Here is a 16009-nt window from a genome sequence, read left to right as displayed (position 1 = left end):
GATAAGAGTAAGCATTGTGCTTACCATCGATGCGCCGGGCATGACACCGAGGAGTGTACCCACTTGCGCCAGTTGCTGGAGGATTTGCTCAACTTGGGGAAATTGGACAAGTGCGTGGGGAAGAGAGAGGAAAGCAAGAGGAATACCGATCGGAGGGATCACAGGCGATCTCATCACCGCTCCGATCGGTCGGGTCAGGACCGAAGAGACGATCGAAGGGACGATCGTCATGAAGACCGACGGGACCCTGATCCCCCGACCAGCAGTCGCCCGGTCGGCAAGCCCACCATCCATGTCATATTTGGTGGCCTAGAAGACGCTTCCCAGCCAAGGACGAATTGCCCGGTGGCGATCGTAGATTCCCGAGAGACCGGGAAAAGACAAAAAATGGAGCCCATAACCTTCACCCTAGAGGACCAACCTAGCAGCGGTGACCACGGCATGGAAGCGCTCGTGGTCACGATCGACGTCAAGGGAACGGACGTCCAGAGGGTTATGGTGGACACGGGTAGCAGTGTGAACGTCCTATACTTGGACGTGTTCGAGAAGCTTGGCCTCGACAGGAAGGAGCTGACTCCGGTCGGTGTACCACTGTCAGGATTTACCGGGGCCCTCATTTACCCCGAAGGCAAAATCACTCTCCCGGTCGAGATCGGCACCCCCCCGAAGTCGATCAAGACAGAGCTTGAATTCGTTGTGGTCAACCTCCATTGCGTCCACAACATCATCCTAGGCCGACCCGCCATCATGAAGATCGGTGGGATAATTTCCATGCCCCATCTCTGCATGAAATTCCCCACCCCCAATGGGGTCGGCATGGTCCGTGGCGATGTCCAGTCCGCCCGGAAGTGCTACACCCGAGCGGTCAACAAACGCGATTCCGGTCCGTCTTCCCGGGTGAATACTATAGCCAAGGAAGAGGCTAAAGAACGGAAGGAGCAACCCGAACCTTCCGAGGAGATAGAAGAAGTTCCCCTGTCCGAGGACCGCCCGGATAGGAAGATTAAAATTGGCCGGGCCCTCACCCCCGAGCTCCGAGCAGAGGTTCTGAGCATACTCAGGGAGTATGCTGATATTTTTGCGTGGGGACCCGAGGACATGCCCGGGATCGATCGATCGGTCATTTGCCATAAGCTAGCCGTCGATCCCGCAGCAAAGCCGGTCGTGCAGAAGACACGACACTTATCTTCCGATCGCCGTGAGTTTGTCAGAGATGAGGTCAAGAAAATGGCGGCGATCGAGCACATCCGCCCGGTTATTTACCCCGAGTGGGTGGCAAACATTGTTCTAGTTCCGAAGCCCCCAGCTTGGAGGATGTGCATAGACTTCACGGACCTCAACAAGGCCTGTCCGCTCGACCCTTATCCTTTACCCAGCATTCATCAGATGGTCGACGAGACGGCCGGGGCCGAGTTAATGAGCTTCATGGATGCCTTCAAGGGATATCACCAAATAATGATGCACCATGAAGACGAGAGCAAGACAGCCTTCGTAACCCCGGACGGGCTGTATTGCTACCGAGTGATGCCGTTCGGCCTCCGGAATGCAGGAGCGACCTATCAGAGAATGGTCAATATGCTCTTCGCCGATCTATTGGGCCGGACGATGGAGGCTTATATTGATGATATGCTGGTCAAGAGTCGTGACCGATCCGACCACACTCGGGACCTCCGGGAGTGCTTCCAGATCATGAGGAAGTACCAGTTGCGGCTGAACCCGACCAAGTGTATATTCGCGGTTCAGACCGGCAAGTTCCTCGGCTACATGATGACCAAGAGAGGAATTGAGCCCAACCCGGGCAAAGTTAAAGCGATTCTGGACATGCAACCACCTTCTACCGTTCGGGAGGTCCAGCAATTGACCGGTCGGTTGGCAGCCCTTAGCCGGTTCCTCTCCAAGTTAGCCGAGCGCGCTCTACCTTTCTTCAAGGTATTGCGAAAAGTTAATGGGTTCGTCTGGGACGAAGAGTGCCGAGCAGCTTTTGACGAGTTGAAGGAGTACCTCATGTCACCTATTGTGCTCTCAAAGCCTGAGCTCGGAGAAGAGCTAGACGTGTACCTCGCCGTCTCCGATCGCGCAGTAAGCGCAGTATTGTGCCGAACCGATCCGGAAGGGGTTCAGCGACCGGTGTACTATGTAAGCCACGCGCTACATGGTCCCGAGCTCCGGTACTCCCGGTTAGAGAAGGTCGTCTATGCCTTGTATATAGCCGCGAAGAAGCTGGCTCCCTATTTCCAAGGTCGGGCAATTCGCGTGTTGACCGATCAGCCGATCGGACCAGTCCTCCGAACCGCTTCATCATCCGGCCGCCTAGTTAAGTGGGCGTTAATGCTGACCCAGTACGCGATCGAATACCGACCGAGACCAGCAATCAAAGGTCAGGCTCTGGCGGATTTCTTGGTCGAGTGCACCGCCCGGGATACCCGACCCCCCGAGGTTGAGGATCCCGAGGCCGAGTGGTGGTCGCTAGCTACTGACGGGTCAAGCAGCAAAAAAGGAGCAGGAGGAGGAGTAGTAATCACGAGCCCAGAAGGATTCAAAGTCTATTTTGCTCTCATGTACCAGTTCCACCCGACCAACAACGAAGCCGAGTATGAGGCCTTCGTAAATGGCTTGCAATGCGCTCGGGACTTGGGGGCTGAATACATCCGAGCCCAAACAGATTCTGCGCTCGTGGTCGGGCAAGTTCTCGGAGATTATGAGGTTAACGGAGAACGTCTACAGCTATACCGAGACCTCGCCATGGAGAAGCTTGCACAGTTCCGGGGGTACACCGTCCGACATATACCCCGATTGGATAACGCCGATGCGGATATCTTGTCCAAATTGGCCCAAGATGCCCCGGAACACATGTCGAAGATAGCTCGGATCTTGGTGATCCCCAAACACAGTATCCATCGCTTGCCGGTCAATCCAATCCAACCGGTGGAAGATAGCTGGATCACCGATCTGAAGGAATATCTCGAGCACGGTCGACTCCCAGACGACCCGCAACGTGCTCGAAAAGCTAAGCTAAGAGCCCCGAGGTTCCAGGTCGTGAACGATCGTCTATATCGACGATCGTATGGAGGCCCTCTCATGCGATGCCTGACCGCGTTTGAGGCGGATTTAGTGATGAAGGAGCTTCACTCGGGAATCTGCTCCTCACACCAGGGAGGTCGATCCCTGGCCCGTCGTATCATGCTGATCGGGTACTATTGGCCGTCCCTCCAGCTAGACTGTGAGAAGTTAGCTCGGGAATGTGAGACGTGCCAACTGTACGCCCGGATGCCTGGACGACCGGCAACGTTCTACCAGCCTGTCACGACCGCAGTTCCTTTCGCTAGGTGGGGGGTAGATATCTTGGGCCCCTTTCCTCAGCTATCCGGTCGGAGAAGGTTCGTGATCGTCGCCGTTGATTACTTCTCTAAGTGGATAGAAGCCGAGCCCTTAGCCACGATCACATCTCAGCAGTGTGCTCGGTTCCTTTGGCGCAATGTCGTTTCCCGTTTTGGCGTGCCCGTACATCTCATCAGCGATGACGGTCGCCAATTTGTGAGCCAATATTTTCAGAATTTCTTGGCCACGATCGGGACGACTCATGTCCGGTCGTCTGTCGCTTACCCGCAGGGAAATGGACAAGTGGAAAATGCTAACCGGACGATACTGGAAGGTCTAAAAAAGAAGTTACACTCGGCCGGTCGTAGTTGGGCCGATGAGTTGCCATATGTCTTATGGACTTATCGGACGACCCCGAGGGAGGCTACTTTGGAGACCCCTTTCGCCCTGGTTTACGGTGCTGAAGCCCGACTTCCGATCGAGGCTTGGATCCCGACCGATCGAGAGAGAACCTACAACGCGGAGGATAATGAACACGCCATGGCTGTGGATCTCGATGCGGTCGAAGAAAAAAGAGAGCTAGCCGCTCGGCGTATGGCCGAGTACCAGAAGCGCGTCAAGAGCTCGAAGGACGTTCGGGTCAACCCTCGTTATTTTCAAGTCGGAGATTATGTCTTACGACGAAGCGAGGCCAGTCAACCTTTAGGAGGGGGAAAGCTAGCTCAGAACTGGGAAGGGCCGTACATCATCAACGCTGTCATCCGGCCGGGAACATACCGATTAGAGACAACGACGGGTCGGCTAATACAGGGGACTTGGAATTCCGAGCACCTCGTTCTTTTTAGGCATTAGCCTATTTCTTGTACTTTTAGACGAAGTGGGGGCTGGACCTGCGAGTTAGTCCCGGTCGTCATTTCTATGTAAATGTTATGGTTGTAAAATTAGTTCAACCGCCTGTGAGCGGGAAAATTTAATGTATATACGATCGGTGATTGCTCGACCGTTTGTATGCGGCGGCACGATCGGTTATTTTCTTTCACCCTCGTCATGAGCAGATCAATTCAACATTCAATCGATCGGGCGAAGTCTGTCGACCGGTCAAAACGCGCTCCATATAGGCGGACGCTCAAGTCACGCCACTGATCGGGGATGCCAGGAGCTCTCGGCATTATTCCCCGGTCCGTCCAACTTCTTCCCACGACTGCACCCGCTCGTGCCTCGAGCGCACAATCGTGTGGGGGCTGGGATGAAGGAAGTGTTTGCAGGCCCGTCGTTCGGTTACATCCTGACCGAAGAGGCTTGCGTATTTTTCAAAACTTCGTCAAGGCCTAAGAACCGGGTAATCCCGCTCAGGTTGGCCAATTTGACGGCGAGTACTTACGGGCCCGTCGCTCGGTTATATTCCGACCGTAGGGGCTTATGGATTTTCACCATTCTCGGCAAAGGCCTCGAGATCGGGTAAACCCGGTCGTGTGGCCAAGTTGACGTCGAAACCTCAAAGCTCCGATCAGGCCGTTGGGCCATAGGATCGGGTCTCGAACAAGTCAAGCTATGCAAGACCGGGCCATAAGGCCGCAATGTCGAGCATTAAGGATCGACATTTCTACGTTATTTAAAAGGAAAAGCAAGGAAATAAAAGACGAGCGGCACGAGATAGAGCAAAAATAAAACTTTATTAAGTAGCAAAAGGTGCCCGGTACAATTCGGGACCGGGCTCCCGATCGATCGTCATTACAAAAGGGGGAGACAGCCTAGTCTACTTCTTCGCCTCCTGAGCGCTGGTGGTCGCCTCTTTTCCGCTCGAGGCGGCCGCCGACGAAGCCCCAGGCTCGGCTGCCTTGGCTTTCGGGGTCGGGGTAAAGGGTGAGGGACCGGGATCTGCCACGTCCGGGGGCAAGGCCGACAAGACCAGTTGGAGATCATCGGCGTCGAGGGCCTCCTCCAACCGCTTGCGGGTGCGTTCGAGCATTTTCTGCTTCCCGGCCGTGAAGGCCCATTTCCCGAACGAGACGATCAACTCGTTCCCGACCTCGTCTCCTCGGGCTGCTGTTAGGAAGGCCGTGCCCAGCTCCTTGTTCTTGAAGGCTGCCCGCACCAGCTCGCTCGGGTTCTCGAGCTGCGCCTTCAGCTCCCTGGCCTCCCCAATCGCCCGGCTGGCGACCTTCTCGGCCAGCGCCCGCTCCTCGTCACCCTTCTTCAGGGCCTTCTGCGTTTTCTCCAGCTCGGCCTGGAGTTCCTTGATCTCCTTCAGACGGCGAGCGGCCGTCTTCTTGTGGTGATCGGCCTCCTCGGCCAGCATAGCTTGACCCTGAAGGAGTTGGGTCGCTCGGGAGATCTGCAAGGCAAAATGAATATTCAAGATTAGCCCGATCAACGATACTTGGGCAAAGAGAGATTAAAAGTGGGGACTTACCTCGGCAAGATCGTAGCCGATCCGCTCAGCCACCTGGGTCGGGGTCATCTTCCCCAGGTCCGCTCGGGCTGGCGCGGCATTGCCGATCCGTGCCAGCACGGATGTAGGCTCCCTCTCCCGCCCGGCCGAAGGGGTCGGGCTGTGTTGCTCGCGGCGGCGCTTCAGGCTGCCCACCTCGGTCGCGCCCTGGTCGGCGACCTTCTCCTTGCCCCGGGCGACCTCCACCCGGGTAACCAAGACGTCCGGCTGCTCCACGATGAAGCCCTCGCCCGTCGTCACGGTCGAGGCGCTCAGAGGTCGGGCAGATGGGATCTCCTTCTCCACGGCCGCCTTGGTCTTGGCCTTTTTCTTCCCGCCGAGCGAGATCTTGGCGGGTGGGGGAAGGGCGGTGTCTTCATCACCAAACTCGGCCATAGCTGCAAAACAAGAAAGTTAGTTAGATCGAGATAATAAGCCAGGTCGAGAGAAGTAGCTCGGGCCAAACCTTTCTTCTTTCGTTTTGACGGCTTGGCGACCGTCACGCCCATCGGAACGGGCAGATACTTCTCCGGCAGCTCGTACGTGGGGGGCGGGAGCATGGCAGCTGCGAGACTGTCAGCCGTCCGGAAGATGGCGTACTCATGAATCTCGCTCGAGATCCGAGCAACCGTTTCCTTGAGCGCCTGAGTCTCGTCTGGCACCACTTGTTTCCGGAAATGTGTGCTCCAGACGCGATCGACCGGGAAGATCCAGGGCTCGTACTTGAGGGAGAAAATCCTGTTTTTCCACCCCTTGTTGTTCCCGGGCAAGCCTCTGATCGAGCACATATCCGCTCGGGATTGCAGCATCAGGAACCCACCCCCGTAGCAGCCCGGGAGAACCTTGATCTGGTAGATGAAGTTAAACAACTCCATCGTGCACTCGGCCCCGTGCCGAGCGCATATCTGTGGGAAGCAGGCCAGGATCCGATGTGCATTCGGACAGATCTGGGCCGGGACGACCCGGTAATAGGCCAAGAAGGCGTTCAGGAGGGGGGTGAAGGGAACGGCGATCGGGGCCATCAGGGAGTCGTAGTGCATCCCGATCCACTTGCCCCGATGCCTGTCAATCACGTTTCCCAGCTGCCGGCTCGTGTCGAATTCTGCCCGACCCCGGAGTATCTCGGCAATCCGAGCCGCCTCGCCTTTGGACAGCAGGCTCATTTCTTGCTCGACGCTTTCGCTGTTCAAGAACTCGAGCTCGACAGCTGGTGTGGCCGGCCCGGCCGGGTCTTCTTCGGTTTGCTCGGGGGTATTTTCTCGATCACCCCCTCGAGGAGCAGCTTCCGGGTGGTCCCCAACCACCCGGGTGGGCGTTTCCCTAACGCCCTCGGTTGGAGAACCTCGCCCGCTTGACGTGGTCCTCTCCTCCTCTTCTTCGCTGGAGCTCCCCGATCCGCTCGAACTTGAGCTTGACGATCCAGAGGAGCTTGATGCGTTGTCTCGCTCGGCGGCTTGCTCGGGGGCTGGCGTCGCTCGGGGGCTGGCGTCCGGGGTGTAGGACATTATGTCCACCTCCTCGTCGCTGATGTGCTCGACCTCCTCGTCGTAATCAGCAATCGAGGCGTTTTGACTGTCTGAGTCCGTCATATCGATCTACCTAAAGGTCGGTCGGGGTTAGTAGGGACTTGAGACGTCCGGGACAGTTAGTTGACCTAGCAGTTCTACCTATAAATGAGAGCCTAAAAGTAAAGAGGAGGGTTGAGAGCTTACCGGTTGGAGGAAGATTGAAGGTTGGAGCTTGAAAGTTGAAGTTTGCTTGTTCGACTGCCTTGCTAAGATGCTCCGCTCGGGACTCTCTGAGGGTACCGACTGATGCGAAAGAGTGAGGAAAGTTCAAATGAGGGCCTCAAGGGCCTATTTATAGGAGGGCATTTAGGCGGGAAATGGGCCAACTTGCCTGACACGACCCGCGCTGAATCCGAGGCGACGGATGGGATCGCCGAGGCCGGCAGAGGCCGGCACGTGGCGTAGGGGGGAATGACAGCTGGCCGGTCGGCCTAATGCCTGACGGTTGGGCTTCTTCATCCCGTCCCGTTTTTTCCCGACTGATCAAAAAGGCCCGGGCTGGGGGGCTCTTGGTAGGGAATATCCCGACCGACATAGCTTCACCACGACCGAGGAGTCTTTGTCTCTTTCTCCTTGTCTTTGCAGGTAACAGGTCGGGCTCTTTGAGAAGAACCCGGTCGGGAGCCGACCGGGAGTTGCCCGGGCGAGGGTGTCAACCCCGAGCGGTAGTCCTTCGGCGAGAGAGCTGACTAAAGACACGTGGCGGCTCTTTACATCGACAGGCAGGGCACCCAGGAGGAAGGCACGTGGTGGCTACGTGGAAGACATGCCGAGCAGCTGGGATCTTGCCTCCGGCACAGCGGCTATAAATGCCCACAGTAGCTACAGTGTAGGGGACTTTTGGACGATCGATAGGTTGTTATTAGAGACTCCCGACCGCAGTCAGTCGGTACTCAGAGCAACCAAGTAGATTGTACTTAGGAACTCTACCTTGATCAATAAAGACTTACTTGCTTTACTTGGTCTTGTGTTATTTATATTGCTTACGTAGAATTAGCAGTATCAAACATAAATTATATGCATTATGAACATGAATTATGTACATTATGGAGTCAAATTATGTATATTCAACCAGAGTCCTCAATTCCACAATATAACGATTGCACCCAACTGTCATACCAACTTGATTGGAATTACATTAGATGATCTAGATCTCTTTTTTACTTTAACAAGAGGTTTCATGTTATTTTGGTTGAAAAATATGTAGTTTGACAAAAAAAAAAGAAAAGTAATCAATAATATGTAATCTGACAAAAAATACTTACTATATAAACAACCTAAATTAACTTAACTTTATTTATTAAAGTCACAAGACAAAATTTACACAAACACTATTGTATCCCTTATCTCTCATCAAAAAAAATGTGAAAAGCAGAAAAAAGCGGGCATGACAACTGACAAGCGTGACGGACATGCTCACCTTTTCTTTCCTTTTCTCCAGATATATTGCAGAATCATCGACGCTAGTATACGCGTATATATGCCCAGGAACATGTATGTATAGGCGGAGAGAGACAGCACGTTGTGGTGTAGGTCCTGTGGTCTGGCGAGCGAGTGGTACAGTAGAGAGAGGAGACGGCGCGGTTCGGAAAATTCGCAAGAAATTTACCCCAGCACTCAAAATCAAGTCACGCAACGTCTCCTGGTTGAATTCCATCGCTTTGACTACAAACAACCCACTTTCCACGTCTCTTTCGCTTCATCTCTCTCTCTCTAAATGGTTCTCTGTTTCTTCGAGTAAGGAGTTGACATTGCCCCGCGTACACCCCGCGTTTCCTCGTCGTCCTTCTGTTTGTCTTTTTGCCTCTGTTGACCGAGAGGCCGTGAAATAGTAGTAGTAAATCAATTCCTTGTTCCCACAATCCCACAGCTTTCTTTTTTTGGTTTTTAGTTCATTTTTTCCATTTTTTAAAAAAATTCTTTGGTTTTATCTATATACACGAGGTATATACGAAGAGGGAATTGTATAGAGTCTAGTTGGTGTTTCGTAGTCGGTCGTGTTTATTGAGGAAGTGCAGGGGAATTGTAATGGTGGATCTGAGGTTGTTCTTGGCGGTATTGGTGCTATGGGCGGCTTTTGTTGAGGGGAACAATAACTTGGTGTTTAAGGTGAAGCATAAGTACGGCGGGCGTGGGAGCTCCGTGTTGAGGGAACTGAGGGCTCATGATTCCTTCCGCCACCGCCGAATGCTGGCCGCCGTCGACTTCCAATTGGGCGGCAATGGTCAGCCCACTGATGCTGCGTTAGTGCTCCGCTCTGTTATTTATAATCGTAGTTTTAAACGGTATTTGGGTAACGCGATTCTATGAATCTGCTCGATGCTATTAACAGATTGAGCTGCGTTGACTTAGGTCTCTAGATCCACTCAGATTCACTTTTTCTCTGATAACTTTATATGTGTGTATAGTGGTTGGTAACACAATTAGTTGATTTTGTGTAAAATTTTCAATTTTTGGACTGTATATTTCTCTGGGATTTTTTTTCCTCTAGCTGCATGATCACCTCTACCATATGATTTGTAGGAATTGCAAAAGTTGCAAACTTTATGTGTTTTTCTTTTGTTTTTGGCATAAGGGATAATAGGGAAGAATGAAGTTAAAGCTTTGGAAATACTACAGTATAATATATTGTCCTAGCTGCATGATCACCTCTACCATATAAAGCTTTTGTTTTTGGCATCAGGGATATTAGGAAAGATGATCACAGTAGTTTGAGTATTGGTAGATCAATTTGATGTATTTGCATCCTGTATATAGCTCTTTTAGGATATTAATGAATGCATGCGTATATCTGCTGTAGATATTGGTAACAACTCTAGTCTTTCTTTTTGTTGCTAAGCAACGCCGGGTTCTCCTTTTTACCCATTTAATTTTTTCTCAAGGGCCTGGGGTAGTGCCTTGGTTTCACACTTGGATTAAACAGCACATCAACCGAATTTCCATCTCACCTTTTTGAGTATTGACCTGTGTACTACTTTAAGCTCTTCGTCTTATGTTGCTTGAACTTTGCATTAATGCTTGCATAAAAAAGATGTTATCCTGTTTCCTGTTGTGTGCTTGCAAATGCTTATTTTGATTATATGGCTCAAACAATTGCAGGCTGTACTACACTAAGCTTGCAATTGGAACTCCTTCAAAGAATTATTATGTTCAAGTTGATACTGGGAGTGACATTCTATGGGTGAATTGTGCAGGCTGTTACAAGTGTCCTAAAAAGAGCAACCTTGGGGTGCATACTTTATTCCATAATATTTATTTCTTTTTGTTTTCTAATGACTGATTTGCTCCTCCAGGCTTTTATTGTCCTTTGTAACCGTCTTGCAATGCACTTTCTTGTATAACAGATTAATTTGTCGCTATACGACATGAAATCCTCTTCGACCGCAAAGGAGGTTACTTGTGACCAAGATTTTTGCACCACTATGTTCAATGCTCCATATTCTGATTGCAAGGTTGGAATGCCTTGTGAATATCAGGTTACTTATGGGGATGGCAGCAGAACTGCAGGGTATTTTGTCCAAGATTATATTCATTTTGATCAGGTGACAGGAAACCTTCAAACAAAATCAATGAATGGGAGTATAGCATTTGGGTAAGTTTGACGTGGTAGTGATGTTAACCTGTATTCTATCATTTCTAAATAAATAGATGTCTGGATTTGCATGTAACACCTGATGAAATGCAGTAACAGCCTATCAGGCCAACAACTAATTGAAAGAAAAATTTATTTGGATGGGTTAGACTATGAAAAAAAACTAGTTTTTGGTTGAAGAAGAGATGAGTGAGACAAGTGACTGATAGATATTGGCATTATCAAGTTAATTCCTCATTTCCTCTAGCTGACAATATTAATCTTCAAAGGGTAAAATCCATTTACTGAGAAGAAGTTATTGGTTGGCAGTCTTTCCATTCTTTTCATGTAGGAAAGAATTATTAGACCCTCTGAAGCAAATTATCCCAAAGGATAAATGGATAATGCTACTTCAGCCACGAGTTTTGTACTGAATCTTGTACCATTTCACAATTTTATTTGATTGACATGTGATGGGTTCGGTCAATTTACTAGTAAACAATGAATGTGAAGGGCAGTGATACTTGTCACCAGTCACATCATTTGGACTAAGTGGCATTTTCCTTGTATGAAATTACGAGTTTTTCCAAGGCAAAACGTTGCACTGAAGAAGATATACATTCCTAAGGAAGAATGAAATAGTTCTGCATTTACTGTCAGAGTTAATTCAGTTTGCATTTATCTTAGGTCATTTGTTTGGGAAAACTGTTTCTTATGTACTATACATGTGTACTCAAAGTGTAACCCCCAAAATATTTAAGATCCATTCTTAATGTTTTTGATCGAAGATAGGTGTTCAGGTCAACAATCTGGAGAGCTAGGTACATCTGCGGAAGCAGTTGATGGGATAATCGGTTTTGGACAAGCAAATTCATCCCTTATTTCACAGCTAGCAGCATCCGGAAAGGTGAAAAAGATATTTTCACATTGCTTGGATAATGAAAATAGTGGTGGAATATTTGCTATTGGACAAGTAGTTCAGCCCAAAGTAGCTACAACACCATTGGTCCCAGATGAGTGAGTGATGCTATGCATTATTTATTTTCCTTTGCATATTATGTTATAGATTTTTTCAGCATGTACTTTTATAGTTTTATATGGTCTACTCCATTGAACTATAATAACATCTATTGTACTTGATGTCACCTGTTTTCCTTCACTTAGCTACCATAATACTAAGTACTTGATGTCACCTGTTTTCCTTCACTTAGCTACAACATCATAATTAGTTGTGCTGAAAATTTTCTTTGCTTTCCTAGATTTTTTGACTAGTTCACATAGCTATTATATACTCATAATTCATTTGGAACATAATTAATTGTGTTGCAAAATCTTTGCTCTACTCTTTTGATTTTTCTAATTAGCATGAGGGAGCCAATTACAGGTTCTTGAATTGGAAAACAAAATTATGCCAACAGATATCACTACTGCATGCATCTTTTCATTCTATCTTTATAGAGAATTTCTAAATTTGGAAAAAATCCTGTCATCCATAAAACTGTTTTCATGCAAGTGATATGAAGTCCGAATGTCTCCAGTGTGAAATTTTAATAGCAAAAGTTTTTATTTGAAACTAAGACACAGAAAAATAAGGAAACTAAAAAAATCCAGCCTGCCATGTAGGGCCAGGAGGACGAGAGAATAAAGTTTTAAGAGTTCATTTGAATTGAACATGTTTAGGGCATCCGTGGATACTGCATATTTTTCATGTTAAATTAATTGAGAGCCCTCATTTTTATTTCCATCAATATATTTAAAAATCCACATATTGCAATGTTTCTTGGATTTACAAGATAACATCATCATATAAATAGAATTTCTTTTTGTCAGCCGTGCACTCAAATGTTTCCTATAACCTACTTAATACTTTTTTTAAATGGTCAAAATGGGCAAAAACACGAGTGACTCCTTAGTTTTTAGCTTGGGCCTACTTTGAGAATGTGTGTTTGTATTTGCTGTTGTCCTCCATAATCCATATGCACACAATACTAATCATATATTCATATTTTCCATTTCAAATTCAGAAAAAAATGAAAATGTTCTTCAGTCATTTCACGCCCCAACATTTTGTGTTTGTGAATTATTGCAAATTGTACGTGACTTTGAGTATTCATGCTTTTTGAACTCTCACATGGGTCCTCCCTATGTGAATTAGGTATCTTATTGTCTTTCAATCTTCTGCCTTCTTGTTTTTGTATTGTGATTTACTATCCAACTTTTTTGTTGCAGTTTCTGTTTCTTGTTCTTCAAATTTCCCATTTCTTTATTGTTGCTTATGATGTCTTAATTATAGTTTGTTACAATCTTAGGCCACATTATAATGTTATTATGAAGTCAATTGAGGTGGACGGTGATCCTCTAGACATTCCAACATATACCTTTGACACAGGGTCTTCCAAAGGGACCATAGTTGACAGCGGTACAACCTTAGCATATCTTCCAGATTCAATTTATGGCCCTCTCATGAACAAGGTATATTGGATGCTTTAAAAATTTACGTATAGTCTATTGAATCATAGAGTCTTTTCTTCCAAACTTAGTTACAGATAACTGCGTTTTCCTTTATTAACTTTTGGTGCCTTTGTGTTATTTTGCTAAAGATGATGTCAAAGCAAAGTAGTCTGAAGATTCATTTAGTCGATGAGGAGTTCAAATGCTTTTACTACAATCAAAAGTGAGATTTAGCTTCATGTTTTTCTTTATCAAATTTAGGTGCTTATGTGTTATCTTCTTCTTTGCATTGTTTAACCCCATGCTGCTGTTCCTTTGTTATATTGCTTATACACGTTAGAAGTTATGGATGCTGTGACTTTAGTTGTATATCATCATCATTACTTAATGGCCAAGATTTTTATTTCTTAATCTATATTCCTGCAAGTTATTGATCTACTTGTTAGAGCTCTACTGATCTTATTACCTTTTTAACATCCCCATTTCCTGTACTGGCGCAGTGTTGATAATGGATTCCCAGTCATCACTTTTGTTTTTCAGAATTCACTTAAGTTGACAGTTCATCCCCATGAGTATCTTTTCGAAGTTCAGGTAAGTAATCTAAGTGATGAATTTCTGCAATTTTTCCTTGATATCGCTTCAAAAATGTACTTCATCCAGTATGTGTCCACCCCCCTCCCCTCCCCCCAACCCCCCGCGCCCAGATATTGATGGTTGCACCACTAACTGTTGATGATAAGTGTCTTTTTGTACTTTTTTTTCCATCTGATCTTCGTATTATTCATCAAGCTGAAACATGCCCTTTACCTTTCCATAATTCCGTGCATATTATATGGGGGTGTTTGGCAAATGGCTGATAGCTGATTGGGTTAGCTGGTTGTAAAAAAAAATGTTTGGTAAATTGGCATGTTTGGTTCATGGAATAGGTCAGGAATGGAATAACATTCCTTGGAATAGACCTATTCCATTGTTTGGTTGGGTCATTTTGTCATGGTAATAACATTCCTAGGAATGAGCTATTACCTCTGCAAGGGGAATAACATTCCTGGGGGGGGGGGGGGGCTTGGTATTAGCTATTCTCATGCCCTTGGGAATAGCTTTTATATCACAAATACCAAAAATACCCTTTGCACATTATTTAATATTTATATTTAATAAATATAATGTATTATCTATCAATATATATATATATATATATATATATATATATATATATATATATATATATATATATATAGTCAAGTATTCCTATCATCTCTAAGAACTGTAGGAAACTGTCTCCAATGACGAGAGAATACTACTTGCATTTTAATTTTCTCATCAGCCTGTTATCTCGGGCGGAATGCCTTAGATACTTATCTGCGCTATGAAGACTATGGTTTTTGTTTTACTTTAACTTTGCTTCTTATGTTGTAGTTGGATAACATCATTAGTTTACATACTGCTTTCCTTGTATAAGAATGTCGTGTGACCGTGTCAATGTTACGTATTGCATTAATGCATGCAGGATGGCGAATGGTGCATTGGTTGGCAGAACAGTGGAATGCAAACAAAAGATGGAAAGGAAATAACGCTGTTGGGAGGTATTTCTATTTTTTTTTTTTTTTTTTTTTTTTTTTACGTCTTGAAGTGAAACAACATTATACCTGAGTACTCTCCTGTTACTTGTAGTAGGAGTGCTGAAATTGCTGACGCTCTTCATTTTTGAAAATTCTGATTTGTATCCCATGTCCATAAACCGTTGTTAACTATATGCAACATGATATGTGTATGTGATTGCAAGATAAGAATGATATAACTTGGTTAATGGTGAATTAAGATAATGGGTGCCCCAAGTAAGATTCAAACTCGGTGTGTGCAACCCAGGCTGAATCTGGATTAGTTTTACCGTGCTGGGTGTTACACCCAAAAATAAACCCCCCCCCCCCCCCCCCCCCCCCCAAATCATCGTAGTAATTGGGAAGTTATTGACCACAAACTTTTTCGTATTTTTCTTCTATTGCAGACCTTGTACTATCTGGCAAGCTGGTTGTGTATGATCTTGAAAACCAGACTATTGGCTGGACTGATCATAACTGTGAGTATATTTCACTGCAGAACTAATTATGTCCCCTTGGCTATACGTTTTTCTCCTCTACATATCATGAAGCTCGAATACTTTCTCCGGTCACCATTCTTTGCCAAAAGGCTCAAAACTCTCAATTTTGATTTTTTTTTTTTTTTTAAACTATGGGTTGCCACTTGCCAGGGTTGGTGACGAGCTTTTTCCCACCCCTGTTCTGGTATTCTTTTCTTGAAAAACGCGAAAGAAGTTTATAGTATATTTTTCTTTCAATTTCAGGCTCTTCGAGCATCAAAGTGAAAGACGAGAGCTCTGGAAACGTGTATACCGTGGGTGCTCATGATATTTCGTCTGCTAACGCCCAGAAGACAGGAAATCTATTTATGTTGTTATTCCTTATTCTTTTGATGATGTAAAATGTGACGGACCTCACTTCTGTGGAATTTGATGATATAGAATGTAACAGACCTCAGTACAGATTTGTTGTGCGGTACAGTAATATGACAAGTATAACTTGATTACATTTGATTGCCTATGGAAATATAAGAATGATTCTGATGTGTTCTTCCTAAATCCTCAATATCAACAATTTTAAACTTTCTTTGTAT

General features: G+C 46.7%; 1 protein-coding gene across 2 annotated transcripts; it reads left to right on the top strand.

The window, feature by feature from the left end:
* The first annotated feature begins 9023 nt into the window (after positions 1-9023).
* Positions 9024-15921, top strand: LOC109187812 (aspartic proteinase-like protein 2). 2 transcript variants are annotated; one of them, XM_019338153.1, is made up of 10 exons: positions 9024-9560; positions 10417-10546; positions 10662-10909; positions 11681-11905; positions 13198-13360; positions 13489-13562; positions 13840-13930; positions 14847-14922; positions 15345-15416; positions 15681-15921. In XM_019338153.1, the coding sequence occupies exons 1-10, from the start codon at positions 9346-9348 to the stop codon at positions 15815-15817; spliced, it is 1431 nt and encodes a 476-aa protein (XP_019193698.1). In that variant the 5' UTR covers positions 9024-9345; the 3' UTR covers positions 15818-15921. The 2 variants fall into 2 exon arrangements, with proteins under 2 accessions (XP_019193698.1, XP_019193699.1); XM_019338154.1 differs by lacking the exons at positions 15345-15416; positions 15681-15921 and adding an exon at positions 15019-15251 and having other exon boundaries at positions 14847-14985.
* The last annotated feature ends 88 nt before the right edge of the window (positions 15922-16009 follow it).

The sequence above is a fragment of the Ipomoea nil genome, unplaced genomic scaffold, assembly GCF_001879475.1.
Source record: "Ipomoea nil cultivar Tokyo-kokei standard unplaced genomic scaffold, Asagao_1.1 scaffold1421, whole genome shotgun sequence".
In the NCBI taxonomy this organism is placed as follows: domain Eukaryota; kingdom Viridiplantae; phylum Streptophyta; class Magnoliopsida; order Solanales; family Convolvulaceae; genus Ipomoea; species Ipomoea nil.
Note: the sequence above shows the minus strand (reverse complement) of the source record. Positions and strands in the feature narration are given on the sequence as shown.

Bases quoted from the DNA above. Each gene is read 5' to 3' on its own strand.
- LOC109187812 (XM_019338153.1), top strand. From the start codon at position 9,346: ATGGTGGATCTGAGGTTGTTCTTGGCGGTATTGGTGCTATGGGCGGCT. The intron at 9,561-10,416 runs GTTAGTGCTCCG...AAACAATTGCAG, and splicing joins GGTCAGCCCACTGATGCTGC to GCTGTACTACACTAAGCTTG. The intron at 13,563-13,839 runs GTGAGATTTAGC...GTACTGGCGCAG, and splicing joins TGCTTTTACTACAATCAAAA to TGTTGATAATGGATTCCCAG.